The 19,283-nt window shown below is 42.8% G+C and overlaps 1 protein-coding gene across 1 annotated transcript in view; it reads left to right on the top strand.

Moving 5' to 3' along the window:
- The window catches only part of LOC126335781 (adenylate cyclase type 3), an 861,859-nt gene that overhangs the window by 768,129 nt on the left and 74,447 nt on the right, over window positions 1-19,283 (top strand). The window contains exons 18-19 of the mRNA XM_049999243.1: window positions 8,482-8,707; window positions 12,618-12,700. Coding sequence (XP_049855200.1) covers window positions 8,482-8,707; window positions 12,618-12,700 — 309 coding nt within the window. The remainder of the gene's footprint in view (window positions 1-8,481; window positions 8,708-12,617; window positions 12,701-19,283) is intronic.

Raw genomic sequence — 19,283 nt, 5'->3', positions numbered from 1 at the left:
ATTTGCTGGGAAGTGGCAGTGCGGTCCCCTACGGCACTGCGTAGGATCCTACGGTCTTGGCGTGCATCCGTGCGTCGCTGCGGTCCGGTCCCAGGTCGACGGGCACGTGCACCTTCCGCCGACCACTGGCGACAACATCGATATACTGTGGAGACCTCACGCCCCATGTGTTGAGCAATTCGGCGGTACGTCCACCCGGCCTCCCGCATGCCCACTATACGCCCTCGCTCAAAGTCCGTCAACTGCACATACGGTTCACGTCCACGCTGTCGCGGCATGCTACCAGTGTTGAAGACTGCGATGGAGCTCCGTATGCCACGGCAAACTGGCTGACACTGACGGCGGCGGTGCACAAATGCTGCGCAGCTAGCGCCATTCGACGGCCAACACCGCGGTTCCTGGTGTGTCCGCTGTGCCGTGCGTGTGATCATTGCTTGTACAGCCCTGTCTCAGTGTCCGGAGCAAGTATGGTGGGTCTGACACACCGGTGTCAATGTGTTCTTTTTTCCATTTCCAGGAGTGTATTACATTAATTTAGCGCAGAAATCGGTGTGGGACGTGCGACGAACATGTCAGTTAGAACACTGAGGCGAAATATGGCGTTATTAGGCTATGACAGTTGATGACCAACGCGAGGGCATCTGCTAACGACACTACATAGCCTGCAGCGCCTCGCCTTGCCTCGTGACCATATCGGCTGGACCATACGTGATTAGAAGACCGTGGTCTGGCCAAATGAGTCCCGATTTCAGTTGATAAGAACTGATGGTACAGTTCGAGCGTGGCGCAGAGCTCACGAGGCCATGAACCCAAATTGTCAACATGGCAGTGTGCAAGCTGGTGGTGGCTCCACAATGGTGCGCGCTGTGTTTACATGGAATCCACTGAAACCTCTGGTCAAACTGAACCGATCATTGACTGTAAATGGTTATGAGCTGGTATTTGGAGATCATTTACAGCTATTCACGGGCTTCATGTCCCCAACCAACGATGCGCCTTGTCATAGTGCCACAACTGTTCACGTTTCGGTTTGGAGACCACTCTGGACAATGGAAGCAAATGGTTTGACCACACAGATCACCCGACATGAAACCCATCAAACATTTATGGGACCTAATCGAGAGATCAGTTCGTGCACAATATCCTGCGCCGGCAACACTGTCGTAATTATGGACGGCGATAGAGGCAGCTTGTTGAGTCCTTGCCACGTCGAGTTGCTGGAATTGAACTAGGAAGGGCAAAAGGAGGTCCAACACGATATTAGGGAGTATTGCATGACTTTTGTCACCTCAGTGTACGCTGACAAAATTGGGAAGTGTTACGCCACGAAGCACTGGTGCGGATTTATCAGTACTTGTGGAGATGTTCATCAGATACCGAGGATTAAGTAATTACACTCTCATTCCATTAGGAATCGATCATAATTATCAACATCAGTATAAAGTGAGATCCCTTTGGGGCACGAGTGCACTCTTGTATTCTTGTGGCATGGAAAGAAATAGACTCCAGATGTCATCTTGAGGAATTTGTTGCCATGTATGAAACATTTGCTAAGTTATCTCACGGAGACTGCAAGCTGAAGCCTGGTATTAAAATGTATGTCTTCTCCCAGACGTGCTCTATGGGTGACACTTTAGGAGACGACGTAGCCAATCAATAATATGTTCATTCTTCGAGGTATTCGTCGTGTGAACTGCAGAGACGGGTCTTGCTTTGTCCTGTTGGAGTATCCAAGTTGCTGTCTTGATCATAAATTGTGTTACTACAGGGTTTAGTATTGTCCTCATGAACGGGCATTGAGCCTCCCTCCATTAGTTACCGAATCTGTCTTTCATATCCAATAGCTCTCCGCATCATGATTTCATGGCTGGATGTGTATGAGTCTTGAGAATCGTCGCTTCCCGTGCCCTTTTGTCACTTCGCCTACAGTCACAATGCTGTCTATCTCACCGCCAGAAACAGAAGGAAGATTCATCATTGAACACCAAAGAAAGCCACTCAGTGCCCCAATTGCCTTTGGCTCTACAGCATGCAAGCCTCTGCTGTCTGTGGTATAGTGTCACCTATTAATGGCGCATGGCAACTCGAGACCTCAACCCAACTTCCAGTAATATGTTCCCGATGGTTCGTGGTGATGCTCTGCCCAGTCTTCAGTCGTTGTCATCCTTCTGTGCGTCAGAGACAGTGGAGCAGTTCTATGATCTCTGGTGCAGTCGTTCTGGGAAGTCCAGTACCCACCACACCGATACGTTGTTGTGCGGAGCGCATCTAGTCAGCACTTGGTCTGGAGCCGTTCTAGTACAGCCAACTAATTGTGAGATCTGTCAGTATGATGCTCTCATACCAAAGATTTGACCTCTCTTTGTATCAGAAAAAGAGGGTAGTTATAATCAAAATTTTGCTATTTGATCCGTGTCGACGGAAAACTACCGTATGGGTACCCAATTTGTAGGAATGATGTCCAGACTGTGCTCTGCACAACTTGCTTTGTTGGTACATCAGTATTATGACTTGGCGTTAGCCGCCTATACTGATACTTAACTCATAAAACTATTTTACCAAAACAAAGACAATAGTGCTGCTGGTCTTCGCGAATATCGACACATTAAAGGAATAAGAGAGAGCCTCTTTCCACGCCGAGATTCAAGAACACCATTCGGAAATTCGAATTAACTGGAGAGTAGGGAATTGCCCTGATAGAAACCGATGACCAATAGGGCCACAAATTGTTTAAGTTGCTGTAGCCTGAGAATACTGGACGCAATGTGCGATCATCAAGCAGCGCACGAGTTTTCACGACAGTAAAACGTTCCATGGTTTACCGTTGTTTCGGGCAGCAGTAGAGCAAATTTGTAGCTGGTCATCACATTGAGCAACGCTTATAACCTAGAATGTAAACGCAGTACGCAATTAACAAATTTTACTCTCTCATGTGGAAACTGTAGTGCGTTACTTTCTGCGGGTAATCATTAATTATCTTGCGCGTAACGACTGGAATTCGGTAGTAGGAAAAGGGAGAGAAGGAAACGTAGTAGGTGAATATGGATTGGGGCTGAGAAATGAAAGAGGAAGCCGCCTGGTAGAATTTTGCACAGAGCACAACTTAATCATAGCTAACACTTGGTTCAAGAATCATAAAAGAAGGTTGTATACATGGAAGAAGCCTGGAGATACTGACAGGTTTCAGATAGATTGTATAATGGTAAGACAGAGGTTTCGGAACCAGGTTTTAAATTGTAAGACATTTCCAGGGGCAGATGTGGACTCTGACCACAATATATTGGTTATGACCTGTAGATTAAAACTGAAGAAACTGCAAAAAGGTGGGAAGTTAAGGAGATGGGACCTGGATAAACTGCCTAAACCAGAGGTTGTACTGAATTTCAGGGAGAGCATAAGGGAACAATTGACAGGAATGGGGGAAAGCAATACAGTGGAAGAAGAATGGGTAGCTCTGAGATATGAAGTAGTGAAGGCAGCAGAAGATCAAGTAGGTAAAAAGACAAAGGCTTGTAGAAATCCTTGGGTAACAGAAGAAATATTGAATTTAAATGATGAAAGGAGAAAATATAAAAATGCAGTAAATGAAGCAGGCAAAAAGGAATACAAACAGCTCAAAAATGAGATTGACAGGAAGTGCAAAATGGCTAAGCAGGGATGGAATGAGGACAAATGTAAGGATGTAGAGGCTTATCTCACTAGGGGTAAGATAGATACTGCATACAGGAAAATTAAAGAGACCTTTGGAGAAAAGAGAACCACTTGTATGAATATCAAGAGCTCAAATGGAAACCCAGTTCTAAGCAAAAAAGGGAGAGCAGAAAGGTGGAAGCAGTATATAGAGGGTCTATACAAGGATGATGTACTTGAGGACAATATTATGGAAATGGAAGAGGATGTCGATGAAGATGAAACGTGAGATACGATACTGCGTGAAAAGTTTGACAGAGCACTGGAAGACCTGAGTCGAAACAAGGCCCCGGGAGTAGACAACATTCCATCAGAATTACTGCCGGCCTTGGGAGTGCCAGTCCTGACAAAACTCTACCATCTGGTGAGCAAGATGTATGAGACAGGTGAAATACCCTCAGACTTCAAGAAGAATATAATAATTCCAATACCAAAGAAAGCAGGTGCTGACAGATGTGAAAATTACCGAACAATCGGTTTAATAGGTCATGGATGCAAAATACTAACGCGAATTCGTTACAGATGAATGGAAAAACTGGTAGAAGCCGACCTTGGGCAAGATCAGTTTGGATTCCGTAGAAATATTGGAACGCGTGAGGCAATACTGACCCTACGACTTACCTTAGAAGCTACATTAAGGAAAGGCAAACCTACGTTTCTAGCATTTGAAGACTTAGAGAAAGCTTTTGACAATGTTGACTGGAATACTCTCTTTCAAATTCTGAAGGTGGCAGGGGTAAAATACAGGGAGCGAAAGGCTACTTACAATTTGTACAGAAACCAGATGGCAGTTATAAGAGTCGAAGGACATGAATGGGAAGCAGTGGTTGGGAAGTGAGTGAGACAGGATTGTAGCCTCTCCCCGATGTTATTCAATCTGTATATTGAGCAAGCAGTAAAGGAAACAAAAGACAAATTCGGAGTAAGTATTAAAACCCATGGAGAAGAAATAAAAACGTTGAGGTTCGCCGATAACATTGTAATTCTGACAGAGACAGCAAAGGACTTGGAAGAGCTGTTGAACGGAATGGACAGTGTCTTGAAAGGAGAGTATAAGATGAACATTAACAAAAGCAAAACGAGGATAATGGAATGTAGTCAAATTAAGTCTGGTGATGCTGAGGGAATTAGATTAGGAAATGAGGCACTTAAAGTAGTAAAAGAGTTTTACTATTTGGGGAACAAAATAACTGATGATGGTCGAAGAAGAGAGGACATAAAATGTATACTGGCAATGGCAAGGAAAGCGTTTCTGAAGAAGAGAAATTTGTTAACATCGAGTATAGATTTAAGTATCAAGAAGTCGTTTCTGAAAATATGTATGGAAGTGAAACAAGGACGATAAATAGTTTCGACAAGAAGAGAATAGAAGCTTTCGAAATGTGGTGCTACAGAAGAATGCTGAAGATTAGATGGGTAGATTACATAAGTAATGAGTAGGTAATGAATAGAATTGGGAAGAAGAGGAGTTTGTGGCACAACTTGACAAGAAGAAGGGATCTCTTGGTAGGACATGTTCTGAGGCATCAGGGGATCACAAATTTAGCATTGGAGGGCAGCGTGGAGGGTAAAAATCGTAGAGGGAGACCAAGAGATGAATACACTAAGCAGATTCAGAAGGATGTAGACTGCAGTAGGTACTGGGAGATGAAGAAGCTTGCACAGGATAGAGTAGCATGGAGAGCTGCATGAAACCAGTCTCAGGACTGAAGAACACAACAACAACATCCTTAGAAATGTTTCCACAAAGTTTCATTGTTCTACAATCAATCGTTTTTCTGGTGACCCTCTCAAAGTTTAGTTATATTCACCCTCTATGACGATAAGCTGCACGTGCACACCTTCTATGCTTTCTTTGTTGTGATCTCCACATGCAAGGTTCCATTAACGTTAGACACAACCAATAGTCCTTTTGTGCTCAGAGCATTCTTCATCCGTAGGAATGGCATTTTTCTGTACTGAAAATATTCTCGCATAAGCAGGAGATTTATACAACAGCCATGAAAATACTTCAGTATAACTATGGCAACTTTCAGTCTACATCTTTCATTTCCGCCTTGGTTGCTGTCTTATGTCAGGGAGGAAAATGGTGAAATACACTTCTCACTTAAGCCATCGGCACACGGGACGAGGCGGCTAACGTTGATTTGGACGCAGGCGGGGTATTCAACATCACGTCGGCACACGGCAAGTGCTGGTTAACCCAATTTTGCGCTCACAGCATTTTCCAGCGGCAGCTGCCTGCTTTATTTGGCTCACAAACAATACAGTTTGCTCAAAAAAATGAGCGCGCGTTGATTTCCTGCTTTAGCTCTATTAATAGCGCATTTCCTTTCTTGACCTTACTGTTCTCATGTTATTTTGTATGTCGTATATATAAATAAAAACTTCAATACAAATAAAACTTCAATATAAATAAAACTTCACACTTATATTTACACAACATCAGATATTACAAAAATATTTCTATTAATGCCACAGGAAAGTCCCACCACCTTTCTGAAAATGTTAAGGTGAAAAAAATAGTATATAGCGGAACGCAAACGCTCTGTCTATCGATCCTCGATTCGGTAACGTAACCCAACAAGCAATTACGCTATGCTCTAATTCCTATTCTCGAAACCTCGTATTTTTTGTTATTACCTTGTAAACGTTTTAATCACCTAAATATTATTAGCTGACATTTAACTGTAACAAATTCTAAGGAGAACGATACGCTTTCATGAATCATCAATAGTTTGTTCTTTTAGAACAGTTTCCTCTCGTAACACGCGACGTACAACACGAACATTACGAAACGCCTTTAACCATCAAGAGGACGTTTCCCGTCATTTTATTACAACAAATCGCACCGATAACGATTCTTTCTCGAGACATATAGTATGCTGGTAACATATACACATCAAAAATAGTTTTGCATCCCTCGGTTCCGAAAGTTCCGGAACCTATGCAGAAAATTGGAATAGAGATCAACATAAACATCATTTCCGTCCTTTTTATTGCTCATGAAAATCACACATTGCATGTTGTACCACCATACACCAAGACCTTCAGAGGTGGTGGTCCAGATTGCTGTACACACCGGTACACCTAATAAACAGTAGCACATCTCCTTGCATTTATGCATACCTGTAATCGTCGTGGCATACTATCCACAAGTTCATCAAGCCACTGTTGGTCCAGATTGTCCCACTCCTCAACGGCGATTTGGCGTAGATCCCTCAGAGTGGTTGGTGGGTCACGTCGACCATAGACAGCCCTTTTCAATTTATAGCAGGGATTTTCGATAGGATTCATGTCTGGAGAACATACTGGCCACTCTAATCGAGCGATGTTGTTATCCTGAAGGAAGTCATTCACAAGATCACGATGGGGGCGCGAATTTCCGTCCATGAAGACGAATTCCTCGCCAGTATGCTGCTGATGGTAGGACTATCGGTCGGAGGATGGCATTCACGTATCGTACAGCTGTTACGGCGCCTTCAGTGACCACTAGAGGCGTACGTCGGTCCCACATAGTGCTATCCCAAAACAGCAGGGAACCTCCACCTTGCTGCACTCGCTAGGCAGTGTGTCTAGTCCTCTAAGGCGTTCAGCCTGACCAGGTTGCCTCCAGACAGGTCTTCGACGATTTTCTGGTTGAAGGCATATGCGACACTCATCGGTGAAGAGAACGTGATGCCAGTCCTGACGGTCTACTCGGCATGCCGTTGGGTCCATCTGTACCGCGCTGTAAGGTGTCGTGGCTGCAAAGATGGACCTCGCCATGGACGTCTGAAGTTGCACATCATGCAGCCTGTTGCGCACAGTGTGAGTCGTGACACGACGTGCACGAATACCATTATTCAACATGGTGGCGTTGCTGTCAGAGTTCCTCGGAGTCATAATCCGTATGTAGCGATCATCCACTGCAGTAGTAGCCCTTGGGCGGCCTGAGCGAGGCATGTCATCGACATTTCCTGTCTCTCTGTATCTCCTCCATGTCCGAACAACATCGCCTTGGTTCACTTCGAGACGCCTGGACACTTCCCTTGTCGGGAGCCCTTCCTGGAAGAAAGTAACAATGCGGACGCGATCGAATGGCGGTATTGACCATCTAGGCATGGTTGGACTACAGGCATCACGAGCCGTGTACTTTGTTCCTGGTGGAATGACTGGAACTGATCGGTTGTCGGACCCCCTCCGTCTAATAGGCGGTGCTCGTGCATGGTTGTTTACATCCTTGGGAGGGTTTATTGACATCTCTGAACAAAGGTACTATGTCTGTGATACAATATTCGTAGTCAACGTCTATCTTGAGGAGTTCTGGGAACCGGGGTGTTACAAATCTTTTTTTGTTGTGTGCATATTCGTAGGGTATAACGTATAACATGAAAACCAAGGAATATGGGCTTCTATTAATACGACAGATACAGTATGGCTTTCTGTTCATGACGCAGGGAGCGTCCTTCCTTTCTACTGCTCTACTCTGCGTGGCATGTTGCCGAAATATCGTAGAACTTTTGTATCTCACGTAACGAAACGGCTCCTCAACGTGAAATAGCAGTGAATGACGTCACAACACTCGCAGAGCGCTACATCAACGTTAGCTATCTCGTCCCGTGTGCCGACGACTTTAGGGCGCGAAAGTAGCCAGAGTGGCTACCACAGAAGTAAAATTAAAGGGCATGAAATATGCTACTGAGTACCTCAATTTTGCTCTCCCGCTGCGTGAGTGTGCCTTTGACGTGCCCTGCTGTGTGGCCTGTACCTGCTGCCTGCGGTATCGTCTGTGTATGGCGGCCTTTGCAGACGGAGAAGGCGATGCGCGTGCTGTTCGTGTGGCGCGCCGAGGTGGAGGAGCAGCGCGAGCGCGCGGCCGACATGCGGCGCCGCAACGAGGCGCTGGTGTACAACATCCTGCCTCCGCACGTGGCCGCGCACTTCATGGGCAGCCGCAAGCGCCAGCACGAGGAGCTGTACAGCCAGAGCTACGCCGAGGTCGGAGTGCTCTTCGCCTCCATGCCCAACTTCTCAGGTGCGCCGTCCGGCCCTCACACACGCCAGCACTAGCAATTATCCTCGCGACTCACTGAGTCCTCTTACTCTTGAAAGCGAAGCTCTGGTAATGCATGTGTTCCATTTCGCTGCAATATTTGAAAATTTCAGTACTAAAGAGAATATCTGTCACATTAAAATACCTTGGGATCTCCTCGATCATCAACTAAAACCGAAACCCCCCATTCTAAAAATCCAACAGAAAAGGCATATTAGAATAAAATCCTACACACCTACAAGCCCTTGATCCAATGTATCCTCTCCTATGCACCCATTTACCAAATATCCTCATCCACGTTGTCCTCATCCACTCACTGACTCTTCTCAAATTCTATTAGTCCCTCCCAGAGTCGTAAAACTACCTGTAGGCTACCTAGTAGCTTTGATCAGTTATGTTCATGCCCACATTACCTGTATCATGTGTGTGTTACATACCTACCAGGCATTATCTCAGTCATAATGATTGATTTCTTTGCATATGCGATCAGGATCTTACTAGAAGCAGTGAACAGTCTAGAAACTGAGTGAGGATGTATAATGGGCCACGTAACCTGTGGAACTTTTTTTGTTATAGATAGTTATCCTTCTGTCTGTTATTTAAAAGTAAACAGTAAATTTAAATTCTACAAGACAGGAAATACACAATGAACTAACACTGATTGATGTGCACATCTAATTAAGTGTAACTCAAACAAACAATTGACTCCCAGTTTCTGTCTTACACACTTACTAATGTATCTTCCGCTACCATGCTACAACACTACCAATAATCCTACCATTTACTACATCAATTATGTAGGCCTGGTGTACCAAAACTACCAAGCCATACTTTTGATAGAGAGCAACTCTTGTCCCTCCTAATTCATGAAGACATACCCTTTGTCTTGTTTTCCACATCCATTGAGTCCTTGCCTACATGAACCCTCTACCAAAGTGTCAAAATTCCATCATTCCTGGCTGATATCAGACACCTCTACATACGCTGCAAATCCCACAATTTCGATTCCAAGCCCACCATTTCTCCTTAATTTCCAATCCAAATATGTTGCCTGGGTGCACAAACACATCTAATGAACCACACATCTCAGTCCTCTGTGACTTCTCCCACTTCAGCTTTAGCTGACTACCACTCACAGAAAACAAAGGTATTCCTGACAGTTATCTCTTCTAACGTATCCAATCAAGTGCTCCTAATACCTACCCCAAATCACAGATCCCCCCCTCTTCCCCATACCTTCCTTTGCTCTCCTCTTCACAACTAACATTTTGTTCTCTGTCCCAAAGCCACCCATATGATAGTTTGTAGGGGAAGGGGAACCTACACCTGTGGGTATGGAGCATTTTTAATATTTTGGAAGATGAATGGTGACATGTAAGTAGCCATAAAAAAGTTCCAGGTCCGACCCAGTTAAAAACCTGCATAATAGAGAGTTTTAAATGATTTTCTTGAAAGAAAACCCCTGACTGAACCATAAATATGTTTTCCTTTCCCTGCGAGTTTTTGTCCCCCTTTACCCAGGGATATGGGTGCTCTTGCACAATCCTAGTCATTCCAACTTCCAATCACATGTGTTTTTATCAGCCATCCTCCAATACTACATTCATTTCTACTTTCCATTCTAAATCTATTACCCCACAAAATAATTATTCCTGTCCCTAATTTTATCCTTTCCCAGTGCAAGTCCCTCCAATTCTGCACACAGTAGCTCTCCTCAGTGTCAACAAGTCTTATGATGCACCTGTGTACTTATATTGTGCATTGCCTACATATTAGTTGATGGTAATATATTACTCACCAATGTGAACAGTGTTCTAGTTGTCATGGAAGGTAAGCTGATGTTGTACTGACATTAATTCAAAGGACTGCACCTTATAATCTCGGAGCACGAGTGAGGGTAGTTTGAATGGAAATACACTTTTGTATAGGTGTGACACCACATTATTAATCATTAAATTTATTGACAGTGAGGTTGAATGTCAACATAAAAGGTGACAAAACAGGTGTGCAAATTACTAAACTCTGATTCAAGCTACTTGTTATTCAGCATTTGTCTTGTGGCAGTAGAGTGTTGCCATGCTGACTGTGATGCTTGTTCTGCTAAGGGTAACGGGTATAACAGATCATTTCAAAATTGCTTTTACTTATGTGTTTCTCAGAGAAAACTACATCGCCTTTAGATGTATTGGGAAAGTTATATTCTGTATCAGCAGATGCTTTTGAGTAACCAGTATTGTTAACGGATAAAACCGCACTAATAATGTCTGCAGCAAAAACAACCATATACGCTACATCGCCATAAAGTGGCTGACCAGGCCATAATCAGAAGACATTAAAGATTTATAACATACCTCGGCTCCATGATCTTATAATTACATAGAAGCCAACGAAGATATGTAAAATACCTCCTAAAAGCACGCAGCAATAAGAAAATACAAATGGTGTTCTTCTTTGCTAACCAAACCCTCAACACAGTAGAAAGGAAAACGTTCAAAATGGGGGGGGGGGGGGGGGGGGGGGTCGTTACCATCTGTGAACAATCAACATTGTGAGCGAGCATCAATCAACTTCCACATCTTGTAACTTAATGTAAAGACTTAAGTAAGGGACCGAAACCTTCAAAGAAATTTCTGTTTTTTAATTGGAGCTGATCATTAAGGACATCATCTTGGGCATACTGCAGTTGTTTAAAAATCTGCATTTCCTCTAAGATGTCCAATTTTGAACCCTTAACTTGAGCATGAAGCAACTCGATATTAGACAGAGGACTCAGCACATGAGCCATTTGTATAAGGTGTTCTGCATAAGTGGAACCCCTTGTGCCATCACTGCTTCTAGTGGGGATATGCTCTTTATATCTAGTCACGAGAGCTCGGCCTGTCTGACCTATGTAAAATTTCAGACAGTCACCGCAAGTAATTTTATACACTCCAGAATGAGACAGTTTATCATCTGTGATCTGCAACGAGTGGATTAAATTCTTGTGCAGATTATTATTATTGGTGGAAAATGCTACTCTAATGTTATAGGACTGTACATATCTCCTCAGAGAAAAATATCATCTCAATAAAATCACAAATAAATATTTGGACTGGTGAAAAGAGGTACCACCAACTCAGTGATAAAATGCCAGATTACAAGTCCAAAGATTTAGGGTTCAATCAAGAGTCAGTCCTAGGATTTTATTGGTTCAAATGGCTCTGAGCACTACGGAACTTAACATCTGTAGTCATCAGTCCCCTAGAACTTAGAACTTCTTAAACCTAACTAACCCAAGGAAATCACACACATCCATGCCCGAGGCAGGATTCGAACCTGTGACCGTAGCGGTCATGCAGTTCCAGACTGAAGCGCCTAGAACCACACGCCCACACCGGCTGGCTAGGGTTTTATTCTGTCCCTTATCAGTTCTTTCAACTCTGGCAATGTTTGCTGATGTGAAAAACACTGAGTTTCACCATGGTTCAAAATCCACATTAAATTGTACATCCCCCTATAACAGACTGAGTAAATCAGTTCAAAGGTAAGATGAAAGCAACAGCATCAGCATATCACCTTCATTAGGACCATGCCTAGTAATGCACTGTGGCATTCAAAATAGTCTTTGGACTGGTGATTGACTTGCTGTACTTTACTTACTTAAGTCACTTTTCAATATCGTAGCAGAACTTCTGGTTGGTCCAATTGCAAATCACCATTCTGTTTGTTTTTTTTATCAAAAAAATTTTTTTTTATGAATTTCCTCTTGTTTCTTCTTTGCATAATACGAAATTTTATATGAAATCATTTATTCATATATGAAGAGTGCATAATAACCAGAATTAGTAATTTGAACTTCATGTCTGTCACAGAAATGATTAACTGAATGAGAATAACACTCTTATTGTTACAGATTTTTACTCAGAGGAAACTGTCAACAACCAAGGACTGGAATGCCTAAGATTCCTGAATGAAGTTATTTCGGATTTTGATGCAGTAAGTTGTTCTCATGGAAAACTTAAAAATTTTATTCAGCAGTATCTAAACAAGCAAACACACACACACACACACACACACACACACACACGAGAGAGAGAGAGAGAGAGAGAGAGAGAGAGAGAGAGAGAGAGAGAGAGAGAGGAAGGGAGAGTATATAAATAGTATTCTATTATATGTAGTGTTACACAGCAAAATAATGTACATGCTGTAGATGGCTAAAAATTAATGCACCTCCCTGGTAATACTAGAAGCCAAAGAAAGGAAGGGTCCTATGCAGTGCTCTAATCTGGGGCATTGAACCGCCTGTGCCAGGGCAGTAAAATGATGCCATACGGAGGGAGGTTCCACTATTTTGGTTACCACAATCTATAAAGTAAGAAGATACACTCAGAGTGCAAGAACACTCATTCAAGAAGTCTACAAAGCATAAGAAGATAGTTAGCATCAACTGAGTGAAGTTGGAGAATCCTGCAGCTCTAGCTCAGAAGAGCAGAATGAATGAAGTCATCACCATCCAAAAGTGACACCTGGATGGTACAACCTGCTGCCTCTTCTGTAGGACCCAGGAGTGAGAGACCACTACAGTGTAGTGGTTGAGGTGACACTTGGGGTGGGAAGGGTGGTGCTACCTGATGGTGGCTAGGACAACACAGCTGGAAGGTAAAACACTGTTATTCAGCATCTGCTACAACAGTCATAGTGCAGTAATGCTGCAATCAGACCCCATTGGCATGCAGCAAATGGGCCATGCTGACCACTGCATTTCCTGGCTGCCGGCAGTGTGTCTAGCTGTGATGTCCACGCCCATTGTTTCTGACACTTGTTTTGCCCACTTAACAATGTGTTCCCCAGTTTGCATGGTGTAGTGGCTTGTAGGAAGTGTCAATGGCATGTCCATTTACCAGAATTCTCATGAAGATATCAGGACTGGAGAAAGAGCTTGCCCCTGTGGGCAATGATGGTGGATGCAGGAACTTTCATCCAGGTGGTGTAGTGTGGGGGTCCATGTCAACCAGGGCACAAACTGCTGCCTCCAAGGCAAATGTTTGGCTGCTGATGTAGAGAGCCTCAGAGTGGCTCATCTGTTGTTGCTTGTTGGCCCATAACCTGATGGTCACTGGCATGGCACCCAAATAGTGGTGGGTACTGCCAGACTGCAGCTATCTCTGTACAAATCCTGTGCTCCTTAATGACATGTTTGTTATGTTGATGCACAGCTTCCAACCACATATGAATTAACACCCCTGTGGCTCAACAATGTAGAAACCTTCTGGCCTGTTCTACAGTTGTACTGAACTTTTGCTACATCACCAGGATTGCGAGGCAGAGGTCAGCCCACCACACGGTAGGTAAACAGGCCTCTTAATGAACTCATCATCTGTTGACTGCCCCTGGTTTTCATCGAAGCCGCAGCAGAGCTGCTTTTTTCCATGGTAGTGCCCAAAAGTTAACAGTGGCATTGCATACCTTCCTTCTTAGGACAGACCCAGTCCCTGGCTCTCTGAACATGACAGGTCTGCAACAAAAGACTCCACATATGTAAAAACAACAAATACTCATATTATTCAAGTTTCCTTATTAAAATTATGTGACTTGAATCACAAGTTTCAGAGGCCGTACATTCACTTTACAGTTCTAGCCCTCTGGGTGTTGCACATCCATCTCCATTCCTCGTTTCATACATCATTAAGCTGAACTTCCCCTCTTATTGCTAACTACTCTTATAACAACATATAATAACTACTAACATCGTTTCTCACTCATTTTGCCATCATGACTCTTCACCATTTGAGCACCCAAAATTCTCATACCAATAATTTACTCAGGGCCGCATACCCTCTGAGTTTCACACATTCTTAATTCTATTAACTTTAGAATTATCTGAAACTTCCTGTATTCTACTCCTCTATTTTATGTACAACTGGTCAACAAGTCTAGTCGTACTTGATACACTAGGGGGGTTCACACTGATGGGTAGCTCTCTGCCTAAGGTAGGCAAAAGCTGCACAAAACAGAGTCAAAACTACCTCTGCACCCATTATTGTGACATTAACAGTCACAACCATATATCATTGCTCCTCCCAAACTAGCAGCACATGTTAAAGCAACCCCCCCTCTCCCTGTCAAAATCTGTTCATCTTGCATGTCTGTTAGCTGATTCATGGTAAAGATTACATCAAGATCTAATGTTTCATTCAGATAAGTCAAATGTTGCATTGGGAGACTGCTAGTAGTCTACCTGGCCAGTACAGCTGTGACTGGGTAATGTTTAACTTGGTCTCTCCTATACTACAAGCAGTAGACAAGTGAAATGGCAACAATTTGTTCCATTAATTATTAATCCATAAGCATGCATTTCCAATCTCTTAACCCATGCAAGCCTTCCCTGCTTATAGCAGTTAGCTCCCAAAACTACAGTACTATTTCCGGAATGGTGGGGGTAGTGTCATGGCTCTACACTGTCATACCCCATCTATCTTACCTAAGTAAAACTGAATTTTGGATGTGCCCATACCAGTATGAATTATTCTGGCTGGGTAGATTGTAACCCTTCTCCTCTGACAGTGCTGAGTTTCTTCCAATATTTTCAGGCCTAGCCCCATCTTCTGAGATCAGCAATACTTCTCCTGCTTTAACCTCTATGAAAAAAGGTCTCCTACCTTAACAGAAAGGTCCATCTTGGTCTTGACTGTTGCTCTATTGCTATGTGGTAGTACAGCAGTAGATTCTTTGTGTATGGATGTGCAATAAGTTCTGATTCTGGTGGCATCTCCCATGGATTTAAAGTTAGTTTCAGCCTCCATTAATGACTTATGAGGACCACGTACTCTCATCTAATGAAAACACTCTGCTCTCCAGTGGTTGTATTTGCACTGCTGCCATTCCACTCCTGGTGAAGAGGTGAAGCACTACCATAACTAGGATTCTCCTCATCTCTATCCCTGGTATGCAGCAATCTGTGGACAGGGAGCTGCAGTCATTCTCCTCCTCCCTTTGGAAAGGTCTGCTGCCCAGCAAACACTGAAAGAAAGACTTAATTACATAACTGAATGCGAAACAGCTTGACTGTCTCAACCAAATTCTGCTACAAAGCCACACAGCAACTTCCTGACACTTACCCCAATTACCATTATGATTCAACTTAACCCCTTAAATGTATACAGCACTAAATATCCTCTCCTACTTCCTAGACCTCACTCCATATGGAGTTCGATTTGCAGTTCACACAAGGTTCTTGCACTCACCTTTCTTCCTACTGCCTCTCACTTTCCCATGATGGATGGTGATACCTTTGGCAATGCATACAGAGTAACTCAAAATGTTCACAGGTGTCCAAAATGAACTATTGTTGTGTGAGTCAGTAACTGAGGTTTGATGTTAACTAGTGATGTTGTCTCAACTTCCTGATAAGATCCCTGGTACCTGGTAACAGATTTGTTGGTCTTGCCCTTTAGGATGTAAGGGCTCAATAATATCAACCATTACCTTGTCCCATGCTATTCCCTATGTGCCCTTTGCATTCTAGGGCTTCAGTGTTTGCCCCCTGAGCACACCTTCATACCTATCTCAGTGTTTTGGCAAACTGCTTAAAAGACTTTCTGCAGCTTACCAGTTTTGAAGCTGATCTTGTCAAATGGCAAAGGCATCTTCCCTCTATAAAGCACCTCATGCAAATATAGTCCAGTACTAAAATGTATAATGACTTAGATGTTGCCACAACAAATGATAAATATGTGCCCCAGACATTATGGTGTGAGTTAACATAATGACTCAATGTCCAACAGATAATGCACATGCTCTATCCTACAATTAGTTTACAGGTGTGGTGGACTAGTTCTTCATTTCCAAACCCATAGCAAATGACTTGGCTGTTTTATTTTATCAGATATAAAGTTTGTCACTCGGTCCATGACTATGGTTTCTGGTGAACCACCTTCGAGCAACCAGCTGTTGACCAATGCTTGCACCACTGTTGCTTCTCTCAGGCATGGAATGGCAATCATTTCCAGGTATCATGAATAATGATCAGCAAGTTTTAATACAAATACAGTTTCCTGCAAGGTCCAGTTAATTGGTCTAAAGTCATTTCAAAAGGTTTAATCACCTCTGGCAACCTTTGCAGTGGTACTAGCTTATGGCTCATATCTGCTCCTTAAGAACATTCTATATAGTTTCTTATGAACCAGTCAACATCTCTCCTTCTCATCTTTCATTGTTTGTTTTCTGACACTCTGTTACTCATTGTTCTTCACCCTCCATGGTCCATGCTCAGACAGCATGCGATTGTGTGCCTGCTCCAGAACTTCCTCCTTCAGCGTAGCTCGTACTACCACATACAGCCCTAACATTATTGTTGTACATAACAGACCATCATATACAATCAACTGCAGCTGTGTTGCATGTAGCTTGCAGTTGGCATCTGCACATTGCACCACTTGCTTCTGTGCTAGATCATGACCCCTATCTGTATTACTGTTACCTTTCTGCTTAAGCCAAATGTGTTCCCATGTTTCTTACCACTTTGTGTACAACCTCATATTCAACCTTGCTCAGTCTTAGCACCAGTGACTCTACAAGAGGGGTTCTTTACAACTAGTAACAATGTAAGAAACCCTAACACATTCTTTCTTGTACTCCAGAAAAACCAAGAGTAGACTCAATTCCTAAAATGCATCTTGCCATTCCCTTGCCCACTCAAACTTTATGTCTTTCTTCACAACTGCATACGTAAGCTGTCTTGCCATCCCTGCCAACACTTTAATGAGTTTTCTATGATAATTTTCTGAACCCAAAAATTGGTTTTAATTCCTTGTTTTTTCTAGGAACTGGGAAATCTTTAACACGCTGCATCAACCTTGGGTCTGTCTTAGCCCCTTCAGTATTAATTACATTCTCAATTATGAAACTTTCTCCAACACAGACACTTCTAAGTACTTAGCATTAAATGTGTTGCACTCTAACCTCTTAAAATCCCTCTTAACTGTCATATATGTTCTGCAATATCCCTTATGGAAACAATTATATCATCTAGGTATATCATACATTGCTGATTTTTCAGACTTTTTAAAACCCAATCCAACAACTGCTGAAAAATTTCTGGTGCATTCATTAAACCAAATGACATCATTTGATATTGATAATGATCACAAGTGACCAAGAATGCTTTCTTCCATTGCTTCCCATGCAATACCTCCAGCTGATGGAAGCCACTCCTTAGATCTATGGTGGAGAAATATTTGCATTGTCCCAAGTTTTTGAAAGTCACAGTGATACAATGTATTGGTTGCACATCTGATACTGTCTTGCTCTTAAGAATTATATAGTGACAGAAGAACCTATATTTCTTAGGTCCATCCCGTGACGTCTTCAGCTCTCCACAGACTAGTGCTTCCTCTATTATTCCATCTGCTATGATATGGTTTATGATGTACTGGTGCTTTATTCCCCATAGGAATTCAGTGTTGTGTCACAGGTGTTGCTGGCAATGGGCCTCAAAGAAAAACCAAATCCTCAAACTCTAAGAACAACTTTTCCATTTTCACTCTTTCAATTCCTTCTAGATGCTTTGCCTTCTTAAATAATGCAATTTTTGCAGTGGCTTGCATCTAATCATGATGCACATCTGTCTTTTCCCATTCATCCTCATCTAGGATATCCAGATTAGTTATCAGGAATTCCTTGGTCAGCTTTACATCATTGGCACCAAAATTACTTATATTTACAGATACCACTTTCTTGTCACTTTTCCCTTGTATGCATACAATACTTCTTCTTAGAGAACAATGTGATTTCTCCATAACATTATTTTCTCAAAATGTTCAACCACACACAACATGTCAACAGGTCGCTCTGGTTCCACACTCACCCACAGTTACTTCCAAATGCCTTGCAGTGCAATATCATGCAAATTAAACCTTAGTGTTGCTGTTCACTTTTCAACTGGCTCACTCCTTAAGATAGATGAACCCTCTAAGTTCAGTCACACATTACCTAAGGTCAATTTTTTGATGCCGTGTTATCAGAATGTCTAACCATAGTATCATACAGTAACCCTCTTTTGCAGGAGGTAAGACTTCTCCACATTGCTTAAATGTTCTGCCTCAATCTGAAAATTCACTATAGCTGAACCAAAAGACTTAACAGTACTGTCCCCAACTCCACACAAATTACAGTGGGATGGGTTTAATTGCATTTGGACTACTCTGTGTCCAACAAAAACTTGTGCTTTGTGCCTCAGACAAGTCTCATTATACTTCATTCTGCCTTTGCATATGTACAGTAGCATTAAAATTAACATGAATGCAGTTTGGCAGATTTTGGGTTCCCTCTTCTGCTTAACACTTGTCTCTTTCCCCCTTCCCCTAAAATCATGATGACTGTGCCCAACCATGTCATACCTAACAAGCTGAGGGTGCCTCTGGACATGCACTGTCTGTCCACATCTATATCACTTTAAAAAAGAAAAAACAGGTCTTGAGGACCCAACAGTATTGACCGGCCTCAGTCCTGAGTCATCACTAGATGCAGACATGAAGGGGTACATGGTCAGCACAACATTTTCCTGGCCATTGGCAGTTAT

The sequence above is a fragment of the Schistocerca gregaria genome, chromosome 2, assembly GCF_023897955.1.
Source record: "Schistocerca gregaria isolate iqSchGreg1 chromosome 2, iqSchGreg1.2, whole genome shotgun sequence".
In the NCBI taxonomy this organism is placed as follows: Eukaryota; Metazoa; Arthropoda; class Insecta; order Orthoptera; family Acrididae; genus Schistocerca; species Schistocerca gregaria.
Note: the sequence above shows the minus strand (reverse complement) of the source record. Positions and strands in the feature narration are given on the sequence as shown.